This window comes from Coregonus lavaretus (genome assembly GCF_964263955.1).
Source record: "Coregonus lavaretus genome assembly, chromosome: 15".
Taxonomy (NCBI): domain Eukaryota; kingdom Metazoa; phylum Chordata; class Actinopteri; order Salmoniformes; family Salmonidae; genus Coregonus; species Coregonus lavaretus.
In genome coordinates, this window is record NC_140002.1 from 49,059,498 (window position 1) to 49,074,855 (window position 15,358).

Here is a 15,358-nt window from a genome sequence, read left to right on the forward strand (position 1 = left end):
GACCTGTTCAGGAAGTGGTTTCAGCACTTCATTAAGCATGCAGTGAAGGAGCGCTCTCTCCTTCTCCTCTTCGATGGGCACAAGAGCCACATGGACCCGGAGGGGCACGCGGCAGCACTAAGGGAAGGGGTTATACTTATATTTGTCTTCCACCACACTGCACCATGTCCTGCAGCTGCTGGACGTGACATACTTTGGCCCTTTAAAGGCTGAGTTCTCCAAGGTAGCTGGAGACCTTAGCCATTTTTACCAGTCCTACATGGTAAACAAATCAGAATTTGCCAGAGTATTCCGCTACCCGTACCAGCGCTGCAGGGAAATGTGCTATGTGGTGGAAGGGTTTAAAAGTGTGGCCTCTTCCCTTTTGACCCTTCAGCCATTGAAAAGTCCTGTTTAATGCCGGGACGTATTTTTTTGCTAGACTGCTTATCAAAAAGCTGATAACAGTAGTATTTCCACTGAAATGTCAAACATGCTAATTGCTAACCCGTTAGCTAACATTTTTTAACACACCAATAATCACAAAACATTGATGGCTTGATCACAAGATAACACTGTTGAAGGTAATATATTTCTTAAACGCTGTTGAATATGCCGATAATACGGGGTTCCACGCTTGTATGCTGATGATACGTTTGTATTCATTCCCACTATCCCCGTAGAATAGGGAATAATGTGAATTATGTTATGCTTACTGGATAGTGAGCGATTAACTGCTTTTTGAGGTCGATTCTATTTCTGTTCGATTATTAAAATGTAATCACGGTTTTCTATTTTGGTTTTGATTAAAACAATTCTACATGAAATGCATTATGAAATAATGACATTACAATGATTTTTTTTACATTACAATGAGCTTTTTAATGGAAATTCCAAAGCCAAAAATAGTGAACATTCAATTGCCAAGACATTTAAAAATATTGCATTGTCTTTGATCAGGTCAACATTGGGTAGACATCAATAGAAATATAAGAACATACTATGAAATGATAAAATATTTCAGTTGTGTATATTACTTAGTTTTTATTTGATGACTTTATTATTTTTAATTCCTTAAAGTAATCATATCATCTCTGCTCAGGCAGTAGCAGTCAGCCAGCCAGGCCATCTAACATTATGTGCTCCCCATACTGTACTGTCTTTAGTCATCCTATTTAGCTAGCCTGCCTACGTATGCTGCAGAGCTGTCTGACAAAATAATTGTACTAGTTCTTCAAAGTAGGTAAGGCAGGTGACAAGCTTAGGTCCAAAATATACCCATAGAAACACATCGGGCCTATTTTGGACAGGTTTGGGCGAGAGTCAAATCTCTCGCTTCGCCTCTTCCTCTGATCCGTCTGAGCCTGAAAAAACTGTTGCAATGGAATATTGTCATTGTAGTTGATTACCACATTTCTGCACTGAGCTAGGTTGAATATTTGCTTAATGAAAACTACAACTCCCTTCAACCCAGCGTCCCACATATTTCTTGACTTGATTTCTTTCGTGAATGGGCTCACAAAAATTAAAAATTAAAATGGAATTCAAGTAATTGATCCGACGTCAGTCAATTAGTTGTTTAATAACAAAACAAAAATATGAAATGTTGGTTAATCGCTCAGCCCTATTAATGGATGAAGTTAAACGACCATTCAGACCAGCCTTACTGATTGAACCTACGTTTACTACATTGCACTATAAAGGGAATAGGGTGCTATTTGGCACAAAGCCCTGCTCTGCTCTGCTCTGGTGGAGACTAATCCTAATATTTACCCCTGCTGTCTGAATGATCTGCTATAGTCCATGGTTGCGTCTCAAATGGCACCCTATTTCCTATATGGCCATAGGGCTCTGGTCAAAAGTAGTGCACTATGGAGGTAATATAGTGCCATTTGGGATGCAGGCCATCATTGCAGGAATCCTACTGCCTGTCCATCTCCCTGAGTAGAAGCAGAGTCCTATCCACCCCTCACAGCCACAGCTAAACAATATCACTCACAGTTTGCCTTAGACCCCTCATAAGAGCTACTTAATAGCTACGTAAACACTACATAATCAGGTATGAAGGTTTATAACCACTTAGCTAGGAGTTTAACTACGGGACGGAGAGTGCCAGTGTGGGGAACTGTATTTCACGCTGGTTATGTCACAGATAGATGAGTAGTACATTACAGCAACACACACGTTCACACACACACTCACACACACACACACACTCGGAGAAAACAACTTGGTAGGTGGCGAATAGCAAAGCTTCTGCAGTGGTGTTCAAATGTAAGTAGTTTTTGTTCTCCTTAAAATGATTATGACTATTTCATCGTACATCTTCGAAAACAGATTTGCAGCCTGCTGCCCGCCGTGCCTTTAGCTAGCTATGTGCTTTAGTAGGACTAGAAGTTATAACTGTTCGAACAATAACGTTAGCTACACGGTTACTTGCTGTTGAGCGACAACTTCATATTTAAAATTAGCCTAGTTAGCTAGCTAGCTAGTTTCATTGCACATAACCTATTATGGTGAAAGTAATGGTAAGCTGCACTCATTACTGTTACACCTTGGAATAAAATACATAAAACTACTTCCTAATCATGGCCTCTAAAATGGTCATAAGGCGTGCCTCCCTGGCAGTCACCTACTTCTCCCACCTCCACATCTGGACCCTTCTGAGAGGGAGAGGAGGAGATGATGACCGGTGGGGTGTTGGAGTGGCAGCCCCTGACTCCAATGGGAGAAGCTTTCAACTCCTGAAAAATATGGAAAAGGATAGCTTTCAGAATCAAACATACTACATGTAAACGCCTGTAAAAGGTATTATGCCAATTACATTTCTCTGTCATAATTGCACCTTTCTAACATGTATATCTTCACACTTACATGAATGTGCTGGTGAAGCATAGGAAATAGATGGGTAAGTGTTGTTGTTCTCAGAGAAAAGGGGAACTTTATTAGCCAAGTTCAGCACAGCAATTAATGTCAAGATACTGTAACATACAATAGCATACCGTGAATTTTTGCTTATGGTTCTCCTACTTCTTTTTCACCCATGCAGGTGACAGCTGCCTCTCCAGCTCACACTCCTTCACATAGATCCTGAAAAGACATAAGATGAAGTACAACATTAACCAAAACATGAGCAAACTAGAGTTGTGTGAGATTTCTGTAGATAGCTAGACTGCCACATACTTTATCAAATTGGAGTACGGAGGTAAAACAGTAACGAGTGCAGCTTACCATTACTTTCACCATAACAGGTTATGTGCAATGGAACTAGCTAGACCCATTCAGGCTGTGACCATTCAGGTAGAAACTATTATTGCATAGCATGAAAATTACAATCAGTTTAACACTAATAACCCAACGTGACAAATCAGGAGAACTAGAAGAAAAGAGAAGTGTTGGGACCAGCACCGCTGTGGAAAATAGGAATGTACAGTAGGCTACCGCGTTACTACGTTAGCTATAGCTAGTGGCAGTGCATAGTGCAGTGGCAAGATAGTCATGTGGCTATAGTTAGCTAATTCAAAACCTTTTTTTCTTCTGCCGTGTTCGCCACTGAATTCAATGCTTGGTATTGTCATTAGACCCTGTAACAGTTTGAACACAAGCCCTGGTATTTACAGCAAGTAGCTAGCTAGCTAACTAGGCTTATGTTAAATATGAAGTTTTCGCTCAACAGCAAGCAAGTTCCCTGTAGCTACGGTTACTATTTAAACTTTTTCTCAACCATTTACACACAATACCCCGTAATGACAAAGTGAAAACATGTTTTTAGAAATATTAGCAAATTTTTTGAAAATGAAATACAGAAATATCTCATTTACACAAGTATTCACACCACTGAGTCAATACTTTTTAGAAGCACCTTTGGCAGCGATTAGAACTCTCTGGGTAAATCTCTACGAGCTGTGCACACCTGGATTGTACAACATTTGCCCATTATTATTTTCAAAATTCTTCAAGCTCTGTCAAATTGGTTGTTGATCATTGCTAGGCAACCATTTTCAGGTCTTGCCATAGATTCAAGCAGATTTAAGTCAAACCTGTAACAAGGCCACTCAGGAACATTCACTGGTAAGCAACTCCAGTGTAGATTTGGCCTTGTGTTTTAGGTTATTATCCTGCTGAACAGTCAATTAATCTACCAGTGTCTGGTGGAAAGCAGACTGAACCAGGTTTTTGCCTGTGCTTAGCTCCATTACGTTTCTTTTTTTATCCTGAAAACCCCCAGTCCTAAACGATTACAAGCATACTCAGTAATGTGTTGTATTTGATTTGCCCCAAACATAAAACGTTGTATTCACGACAAAAAAGTGAATTGCTTTGCCAAATAGTTTGCAGTAGGATGCATGTTTTGTTGCAAACAGGATGCATGTTTTGGAATATTTTTTATTCGGTACAGGCTTCCTTCTTTGCACTCTGTCAATAAGGTTAATATTGTGGGGTAACTACAATGTTGTTCATCCATCCTCAGTTTTCTTCCTCTCCAGCAACTGAGTTAGGAATTCCTGTATCTTTGTAGTGACTGTGTGTATTGATACACCATCCAAAATGTAATTAATAACGTCACCATGCTCAAAGGGATATTCAATGTCTGCTTTTCAATTTGTACCTATCTATCAATAGGTGCCTTTCTTTGCGAGGCATTGGAAAACCTCCCTGGTCTTTGTGGTTGAATCTGTGTCTGAAATTCACTTCTCGACTGAGGGACTTTACAGATAATTGTATGTGTGGGGTACAGAGATGAGGTAGTTATTCATAAATCATGTTAAACACTATTATTGCAACTTGTTATTACATTTAACATTTAAGTCATTTAGCAGACGCTCTTATCCAGAGCGACTTACAAATTGGTGCATTCAACTTAGGATAGCCAGTGGGACAACCACATCTTGATCACAGTAAGTACACTTCTTCAAACAAGCAGCTGTGAGCAAAGTCAGTGCAATCAGGGACATTGCATAGCATTAAAATTACAATCAGTTTAACACAGATAAACCAATGTGACAAATCATGAGAACTACAAGAAAAGAGAAGTGTTGGGACCAGCACCGCTGTGGAAAATAGGAATGTTATGTGACTTATTCAGCAAATCTTTACTCTTGAACGTATTTAGACTTGCCATAACAATGGGGTTGAATAATTATTGACTCAAGACATTTCAGCTTTTCATTTTTAAATAATTTGTAAACATTTCGAAAAACATAATTCCACTTTGACATTGTGGGTTATTGTGTGTAGGCTCGTGAATCCATTTTAAATTCAGGCTGTTACACAACAAAATGTGGAAAAAGTCAAGGGGTGTGAAAACTTTCTGAAGGCACTGTATAACTTCTAGTCCTCCTAAAGCACGTAGCTAGCTAAGGGCACGTCAGGCTGCAGATCTGTTTTCAAAGATGTAACTGTAAGGTTCTGTATTTATTTTCTTAGTTCACCTTGTGTTCTTGAACGTAGCCCTGTCTTTCATTTTTGTTCATTGATTTCACCTGTGTTAGTTACTCACCTGGTCTCATCACCTCCTTATTTAGTTCAGTTCTTTCTGTTTGTGCCTTGTGAGGTATTGTTCGTTTTGACTCTACTAAGCCTTTTCCTAGCTCGTTTATAAGAACCAGTTTTAGCCTTCAGTCCTAGTATTGTTTCACCTGCCTGTTTGCCTACCGGTGTATGACCATTGCCTGCCTGTGACCATGATTCCTGCCTTCTGCAAAGGCGTATAAACACCTGCCACACTCTGCGCGTGAATCTACACCTTTTTCTCCCTGAGTATTCATTACAGTAACATCACAATGAAATAGTTGCGATCATTTTAAGGAGAACAAAAACTACTTACATTTAAACACCACCGCAGAAGATTCACTATTTGCCATCTGCCAAGATGTTTTGTTTACATAAAGAGACCTAGCTATCAAAATTCGCAACGCCCCTCTTCCAATGCACTGTGGCTGTGAAATTCCCAAAAAGTGTGCAGCGAATTGTACTAGATGAAAAGCCAAAATGAGTATAAGATCCTGGCATTTAAAGCATACTAGATTTTTGAAATTCACATACTATAAAACGTTATATTTTCGCATACTGAGAATGTGTAATGCGCGATTGCGTTGCTTCCTGCTATTCGTTGATTTTGGTAGCCATCCCCATATCTAATTGATCAGCTGTTGTCAAAGCCGAAATGAGTATGACATCCGGGCATTTAAAGTATACTTGATTTCCGAAATGTCACATACTATTAAACATTATTTTTTCGGATACTGAAACGGCCTACTATTTAGGATGTAAGTATGGGCCTCCTGAGTGGCGCAGTGGTCTCTGTGGAAGCTGTGCCACTAGAGATCCTGGTTCGAATCCAGGCTCTGTCGTAGCCGGCCGCGACCGGGAGATCCATGGGGCGGCGCACAATTGGTCCAGCATCGTCCAGGGTAGGGGAGGGAATGGCCGGCAGGGATGTAGCTCAGTTGGTAGAGCATGGCGTTTGCAACGCCAGGGTTGTGGGTTCAATTCCCACGGGGGGCCAGTAATAAAAATAAAAATATATTATAATAATACTGTATGCACTCACTAACTGTAAGTCGCACTGGATAAGAGCGTCTGCTAAATGACTAAAATATAATGTAAATGTATTCGGACACGGCCTGTGTTAGTCTGACTGCTCTGTGAGTGAGAGTGTTAGTTATGATGTGTGTGAGAGAGTGCGTGTGTTTGTGTGAGAGAGAAAGAGGGAGCTGAACATGACCTGTCTAAACAGAACACTGTATAAATCCTCATGGCTCCAGTTCTCTGTCAGACTCCTCAGATCTCTTTACACACACACACACACACATCATGCAACAGGAGAACTGTGTGTGCGTGTGTAATTCTGGGAAGGCACAATTTAGGAAAATAATTTGGAAAGGAATGCACTGTGGCCTCTCACTCGAATCTCTAACATCCACTTGTTTCCTCTTTTCATTCCAAAAGGAATGCTACTCATCTTTCTTTGACTCTATCCACCTCTTTCTCTGCTCCCTCACTGTCTCTAGTGTATGGTGGCACTTGTGTGTTTCATGGATTGCAGTAGGGGGCAATCCATATTGCATATATTTGGGTATTATTCTACACACTGGCTATTATTTGAATGAGCTCCGCCACCAAACAAGACCAAATTTGGTTGGGCCGTACCAGAACAAATCGGAACCAATCATAGATGTCTACTTTTCACAAGTTAGTATATCAAAGTACAGCACAGTATAGCTCAGTAGAGTACAGTACAGTACATTACTGAACAGTAGAATATAGTAGAGTAGAGTTCAGTACAGTATAGTCAACTCTAGTGTGCTCTACTGTGTACTGTACTTAACTTTACTCCACTCTATTCTACTCTACTGAATTCTACTCTACTTGTATTTACTATACTGTACTCTACTGTGCTCTACTGTACTGTAATGTACTGTACTATACTCTACTTTTCTTTACTGTACTGTGCTGTACTCTAATGTGCTCTACTGTAATGGACTGTACTGTACTCTACTGTGCTGTACAAACTTGTGAAACTTAGATGTCTATGATTGGTTCAGATTTGGACCGGACCAAATCTGAAACATTAATGGACGTCTATGTTTAGGCCAAATGAAGGTCGGTCCAGACGTCTGTGAACATTGAAATCAAGGCTGGTCCGAAGAATGTGGACGTTGAAATCGAAGCCAGGGCGGACTGACCAAATTTATACTACTTTTAGACATCAACGGACGTCCGGTGTCGGTCAGTGCTCAGTGGGTATGCTCCTTACAGTAAACGGAAAGAGAGGGGGCTCATGGGTAGGTGTCAGTAAGAGCCGGGACAGGTGGCATTATGTGGAGAGAGAGAAGAGAGGGAGGGAGGGAGAGGGAGGGGATGTCCAGACATTTCACACTCTTGCGTTGACCACCAGATGACAGAAAGTCGTAGCAGGTGACCCAACTGTGGTTTGTGACTTCTATGATTTCCCATTGTAGCCAATTCAATTGCAGAATTGAACTGTTACAACTGTTACTGATTTTTTCAGAAATTCTGTTAGATTTTTTTATCATTTAATAATGAATTTAAAAAATCTGTAAGTCATTGATAGATCTACCTTTACTTGTTACTTCTGTGAATGTTTATTATCCTCCCTCATGAGGGAGAGAAATTAGAAAATATCTTAAAGATATGTGGCTTTTTGGTAACGGAATTTCAAGGCAGAAGACAAGGTTTCTTAAACTTACAGAAGGCAGAAAAAATTATCCCAAACTAAATATGTGTTGCTATTAGTTGGCAGGGGTCTTTACTTCAACATTATTGAGTTTGGATTTATTTCTAATACCTTTTAATACTTTTTCTGCTAGATGTTTTCAAAGACCCCTTCTCCATCTGTTTGACAAGAAATCAAAGCCTTTCATTATTCCTACTTTTTAGGATGGAAAATGGTTGAAAAATGTATATACGTCTTAATAAAAAAATAAAAAAATAGACTTAGCTTTCATTTGACACCCAATTTGACATGCTCCCACGAACTTCACATGTTGGTGCTCATGAGTCCTTTTACATGGAAATGACCTAGGCTATATATCTAGAATGGTTTTGGCTGTGTGAGTGTGCAAGGCTGTTTCTAGGATTTGAGGACATTTGGGGCTTAGCCCAAAGCTTAATGGGGAACCCTAGTAGGCGGATCCGGGGGTCTCCCCCGGAAGAAAGAAAATGGAATTTGAACAGCTAAATGCATCAATCTGGTGCACTTTGTGATGAACATTGAGAGGTTAAATCTACTAAGAATGTAAAATAACAACAACAAAAACTACAAGAATAAACTAATGTCAATTATATTCAAAAGCGAATACAATATAAAGACATTCCGGTAATTTGCCCCTTCCCACCTGCCACAGCAGACACTGCCAGTGTTCAATTACAGTAGCTACTGTGGGTCTCTCTACTCTGGAACAAATATGCCTACATCTACAGTGTATTGCCAAAAACTTCCACTTAACAACTTCAAACACTGACTCTGACCTGTTCAATGCTTAAAGAATCCCACAGTTAGCAAGCTCTCTCTCTCACACACACACACACACACAGTACAACATACACTGAGTGTATAAAACATTAAGGACACCTTCCTACCCCCCAAACTGAGCAATCGGGGCAGAAGGGCCTTGGTCAGGAACCCAATGGTCACTGACAGAGCTCCAGAGTTCCTCTGTGGAGATGTGAGAACCTTCCAGAAGGACAACCATCTCTGCTACACTCCACCAATTAGGCCTTTATGGTAGAGTGGCCAGACAGAAGCCACTCCTCAGGAAAAGGGACATGACAGCCTGCTTGGAGTTTGCCAAAAGGTACCTAAAGACTCTCAGACCATGGGAAACAAGATTCTCTGGTCTGATGAAACCAAGATTGAACTCTTTGGCCTGAATTCCAAGTGTCACGTCTGGAGGAAACCTGGCACCATCCCTACGGTGAAGCATGGTGGGGGCAGCATCATGCTGTGGGGATGTATGCTGTGGGGATGTTTTTCAGTGGCAGGGATTGGGAGACTAGTCAGGATTGAGGGAAAGATGAATGGAGCAAAGTACAGAGAGATCCTTGATGAAAACCTGCTCCAGAGCGCTCAGGACCTCAGAGTAGGGCGACGGTTGACCTTCCAACAGAACAACGACCCTAAGCACACAGCCAAGACAATGCAGGAGTGGCTTTGGGACAAGTCTCTGAATGTCCTTGAATGGCCCAGCCAGAGCCCGGACTTGAACCCGATCTAACATCTCTGGAGAGACCTGAAAATAGCTGTGCAGCAATGCTCCCCTTCCAACCTGACAGAGCTTGAGAGGATCTGCAGAGAAGGTGTGCCAAATACAGGTGTGCCAAGCTTGTAGCGTCATACCCAAGAAGACTCAAGGTTGTAATCGCTGCCAAAGGTGCTTCAACAAAGTACTGAGTAAAGGGTCTGAATAGTTATGTAAATGTAATATTTTTAATACATTTGCAAAAATTCTAAAAAACTGTTTTTGCTTTGTCATTATGGGGTATTATGTGTAGACTGTTGAGGAAATTTTAGAATAAGGCTGTAACGTAACAAAATGTGGAAAAAGTCAAGGGGTCTGAATACTTTCCAAATGCACAGCACTGTATTGTTTTCCCAATGGGGACTGTGTGTGGTTCCTAGTCTATTAATACCTGTTTATTTTATAGTTAGATCATGAGGTCTAACCCCATAGCCCTGCACATTCACTTGGCCAATACTACACGCACGCACGCATGCATTGTGTGCACACACATACTTAGAAATGCGTAGTAATTTCCTCCCTCTGTCAGTTCCCCTGAAGGCCACTTTGTTGGCTGTGTTGATGGATGGGTTGAAATTAGCCTAGTGTAAACAGATGCTGTTTGCCTCTCTAACTTTCTCCCTCTCTCACGCTTTTTCTCTCTCCCCCCCCCTCTCTCTCATTCTTTCTCACAACTCCCCTCTCTCCCTCCCTCTCTTACTTTCTCTCTCTCCCTCTCGCTCTTTCCCTCCCTATCTCTCTCTCCCCACCCTCTCTGCCCCCACTCTCTCCCCCTCCCTCTCTCCATAGAACTGTGTATGATAGATGTGATTCTATGCCAGGATCAGAACGCTTTGCTGAGTTACGAGGCGATCCGTAGCATCCACAAACTGATGGACGATGATGCAGATGGAGCCGTGGATATGAGCGAGACAGACGGGGTGAGATACACACATAACAATGCACACACACACACATCCACACACAAACACACTGTACTGAAGGTCAGGGCCACATTAAAACTCAAGGCTGTTTTATCGAGAGGTGTCAGTTTCCTGGACTCCAAATTAGATGAAAACCAGCACTAGGGGTGGGAATTGCCAGGGACATCACGTTACGATATTACCACAATACTTAGGTGCCGATATAATATGTATTGTGATTCTCATGATTCTATATGTATTGCGATTCGATACTGTGATTTTATTGCAGTTTGATGTTCCAAACATATTGCTGAGTGTACAAAACATTAAGAACAACTGCTCTTTCCATGACGTAGACTGACCAGGTGAATCCAGGTGAATGCTATGATTCCTTATTGATGTCACAGGTTTGTGTCAAGAACTGCAACATTGCATGGGAAGCATTGGATTCAACATGGGAACTATGGGAAGCATTGGATTCAACATGGGGCCGCATCCCTGTGGAACGCTTTCGACACCTTGTAAAACCTGCCCCAACGAATTGAGGCTGTTCTGAGGGCAAAAGGGGGTGCAACTCAATATTAGGAAGGTGTTCTTAATGTTTTGTACACTCAGTATATGTCTGCTGCAGAAAGACAAGAGAAAACATGAGAAGTGAGTTTTGATCAGTCATGGAAAAAAAGTGCTCAAAACAGGTTGGCTCACTATTTAAAAAGAAGATGGAGAACAAGCTATAGGATTACATTTTTTATAAATTAAATTGATAGTTGGAGTCAAAGTATCTATATAATATCGGCCAAAATAATATGACAAAATGTAACTGTATCCTCCTGCCCCCTGTCCTCTCTGTCCCCCCCCCCCCCGCCTCCCTCCCTCATTGTCCTCACACCTGTACTCTCCCCATGATCCCCCCGACCTCCCTGTCCCTATGTGTCACTCCAAACCCTCTGGCAGCGCTCTGAACAGCTCTCCTAATCCTGTGTGTTTCTCGTGTGTGTGTTTCTGTGTGTTTCTTGTGTGTGTGTGTGTGTTTTTGTGGCTGAGGATTTGAACAGTTGTTCACAATGTAAGGCAAAACACACAGTAGCAGTATGTAATCTCTCTCTCTCTCTCTCTCTCTCTCTCTCTCTCTCTCTCTCTCTCTCTCTCTCTCTCTCTCTCTCTCTCTCTCTCTCTCTCTCTCTCTCTCTCTCTCTCTCTCTCTCTCTCTCTCTCTCTCTCTCTCTCTCTCTCTCTCTCTCTCTCTCTCTCTCTCTCTCTCTCTCTCTCTCTCTCTCTCTCTCTCTCTCTCTCTCTCTCTCTCTCTCTCTCTCTCTCTCTCTCTCTCTCAGTTCCTGAGGGAGGATCTGAAGTACCATGACCCCAAAGGAAAACACAACAGTTTCCATGGAGCAGACCTGCTCATCAGTGTAGAGGACATGTGGAACGTATGGAGGGCCTCGGACGGTACGGAGGGAATGAGGGAGGTGGGTGGGAAGGGGGTATCTGGGAGGGAGCGAAGAGGGATTGTGGAGGAGGGAGGGTAAGCCTGAGACCGTTCACACTCTCATAAATCCAGGTGTATCTGGTTTGTCCATTGGGACAGCCAGTCCTCCAATAGGCTGTTTTGTGTTAGTGAGTGTGGGGTGCGTTGGGACAGCTGTTTGTGTTAGAGCAGATTAGCATGGTAGATACAGAGAGACAGAGTAGGCCCCAGATAGACAGGGGCTGCGTCCCAAATGGCACCCGAGTCTCTATTTAGTGCACTACTTTTGACCAGGGCCCATGCGGCTCTGTTCAAAAGTAGGGCACTCTATAGGGAATAGGGTGCCATTTGGGACAAAGACAGAGATCCGCCAGTGCTCTTACTCAATTAATCTTCCCTTGTGTATGTATGTGTGTGTGTGTGTGTGTGTGTGTGTAGTGTACAACTGGACAGTGGTGGAGGTGGAAGACTGGCTCATACACTATGTGGAGCTCCCTCTGTATGTGGACACCTTCAGGAAGCACAATCTAGACGGAAAGGCCTTACCCAGGTAACACACACACGCCTCATACAGACACACGGGTCGTTCTTGAATTGCGGGGGCATTTGCGTCCCTTTGCCTTTGCAACCATGAAAAACACTTTACAATGACAAATAGTTACACACAGTGGTGTGTATTCATGGATACCAAGGGAAGCCAGGCTCCCCCAAAAAATGTACCAATAAAAAAACATAAATTAATTTTTATTTCGTCACTCTGTGTTTCACAATTTTCCTTCAATTCGCAAGAGGCTGAATGTATATCACAGGAGAAGCATCCGAGTGAGCGAAACAGTGCCCCTCTGTCTCTCTACGTGTAGGCCATCTATCTGATGCTGTCTGGTCCAAATGAGTATGACATTGTTGCCGCCCATAGCATTGAAGGCAAGGGAAGCCAGCGAGCATCTGGCCTCCCTTGACAATTATTTTTATAAAACAGCGTAGAGCTAAACTGAGCGAGCTCAACTATGAATGGTTCTGGCGCACCAAAAAAAGTGTCAAGGGAAGCCAGCTTGGATTTGGCGTCACTCCTATGAAATCCCATTGAGAGCATACATCATTGACAGAAAAACTTGAATTGTTGCATCTCGTTGTGTTGTTGTCCTCCGGTGGCTAGCTAGCCAGCTAGCTAAAATTGGCCCTTTCCTAAATTAACCGTGGATGGAGATAGGGATTTGGACTTGTGGTTTTACTTAATTCTCCGTACTGACCAATGATTATAATGGCGATTCTGATCCAACCATTCATTCATACATTGTTGTGCCCCTGGCCTGAGAGGATGGAAGTTCAATATGTAGCTAAATGTACAGTACCAGTCAAAAGTTTGGACACACCTAGTCATTCTAGGGTTTATCTTTATTTTTTACTATTTTCTACATTGTAGAATAATAGTGAAGACATCAAAACTATGAAATAACACATATGGAATCATGTAGTAACCAAAAAAGTGTTAAACAAATCAAAATATATTTTATATTTGAGATTCTTCAAAATAGCCACCCTTTGCCTTGATGACAGCTTTGCACACTCTTGGCATTCTCTCAATCAGCTTCATGAGGTAGTCACCTGGAATGCATTTCAATTAACAGGTGTGCCTTGTTAAAAGTTAATTTGTGGAATTTCTTTACTTCTTAATGCGTTTGAGCCAGTCAGTCGCAAAAACCATCAAGCGCTATGATGAAACTTGCTCTCATGAGGAATGCAACAGGAAAGGAAGACCCAGAGTTACCTCTGCTGCAGAGGATGTTCATTAGAGTTAACTGCATCTCAGATTGCAGCCCAAATAAATGCTTCACAGAGTTCAAGTCACAGACACATCTCAACATCAACTGTTCAGAGGAGACTATGAGGCCTTCATGGTCGAATTGCTGCAAAGAAACCACTACTAAAGGACACCAATGAGAAGAAGAGACTTTCTTGGCCCAAGAAACACGAGCAATGGACATTATCCGGTGGAAATCTGTCATTTGGTCTGATGAGTCCAAATTTGAGATTTTTGGTTCCAACTGCCATGTCTTTGTGAGATGCAGAGTAGGTGAACGGATGATCTCTGCATGTGTGGTTCCCACCATGAAGCATGGAGGAGGAGGTGTGATGGTGTGGGGGTGCTTTGCTGGTGACACTGTCTGTGATTTATTTAGAATTCAAGGCACACTTAACCAGCATGGCTACCACAGCATTCTGTAGTGATACACCATCCCATCTGGTTTGGGCTTAGTGGGACTATCATTTGTTTTTCAACAGGACAATGACCCAACACACCTCCAGGCTGTGTAAGGGCTATTTGACCAAGAAGGAGAGTGATGAAGTGCTGCATCAGATGACCTGGCCTCCACAATCACCCGACCTCAACCCAATTGAGATGGTTTGGGATGAGTCAGAACGCAGAGTGGAGGAAAACAGCCAACAATTGCTCAGCATATGTGGGAACTCCTTCAAGACTGTTGGAAAAGCATTCCAGGTTAAGCTGGTTGAGCAAATGCCAAGAGTGTGCAAAGTAGTCATCAAGGCAAAGGGTGGCTACTTTGAAGAATCTCAAATATAAAATATATTTTGATTTGTTTAACACTTTTTTGGTTACTACATGATTCCATATGTGTTATTTCATAGTTTTGATGTCTTCACTATTATTCTACAATTTAGAAAATAGTAAAAATAAAGAAAACCCCTTGAATGAGTAGATGAGTCCAAACTTTTGACTGGTACTGTAGAAGGCTAATGTTAACTAGCTAACGTTGCCCCTGAATGGCAGTTAGGCTAGCGAGCAAGGACAACAAAAAGCGTGTACTGTGTGACAGTGATAGACCGTTTTGTCAATATGAAAGATGGCATTGGCGTTTCTCTACAAGTTGGGTGAGTCAACATGTTTTTGTTTTTATACTAACACGCACACACACAGAAATCAGATCCATGTACGGCCACATCATATTTAGCTTATGTTGATTGGACTAAATCGTTTTTGGTATCTTTTAGTTGTCACTATATTAGACTAAGTAGAGGTGATTTGATGATGTTGAAATGTGGAAGTTGAAATGGTGCTGGAATAGTGAACTCTCTGTGGTTCTAAATCAATAATTGTTTAATGGTCGGAAAATGTCGGAAACATTAACTTGCTTGACCATGCTACGATCAGTCCTGTGTCATGCCAACAGTAAAGCATCCTGACAACATTCATGTGTGGGGTTGCTTCTCAGCCAAGGGAGTGGGCT

The 15,358-nt window shown here is 41.9% G+C and overlaps 1 protein-coding gene across 1 annotated transcript in view; it reads left to right on the forward strand.

The window, feature by feature from the left end:
- The window catches only part of LOC311142576 (stromal interaction molecule 1-like), an 82,762-nt gene that overhangs the window by 45,608 nt on the left and 21,796 nt on the right, over positions 1-15,358 (forward strand). The window contains exons 3-5 of the mRNA XM_084178252.1: positions 10,533-10,663; positions 11,977-12,091; positions 12,549-12,660. Of these exons, the coding sequence (XP_084034378.1) occupies positions 10,533-10,663; positions 11,977-12,091; positions 12,549-12,660 (358 nt within the window). The remainder of the gene's footprint in view (positions 1-10,532; positions 10,664-11,976; positions 12,092-12,548; positions 12,661-15,358) is intronic.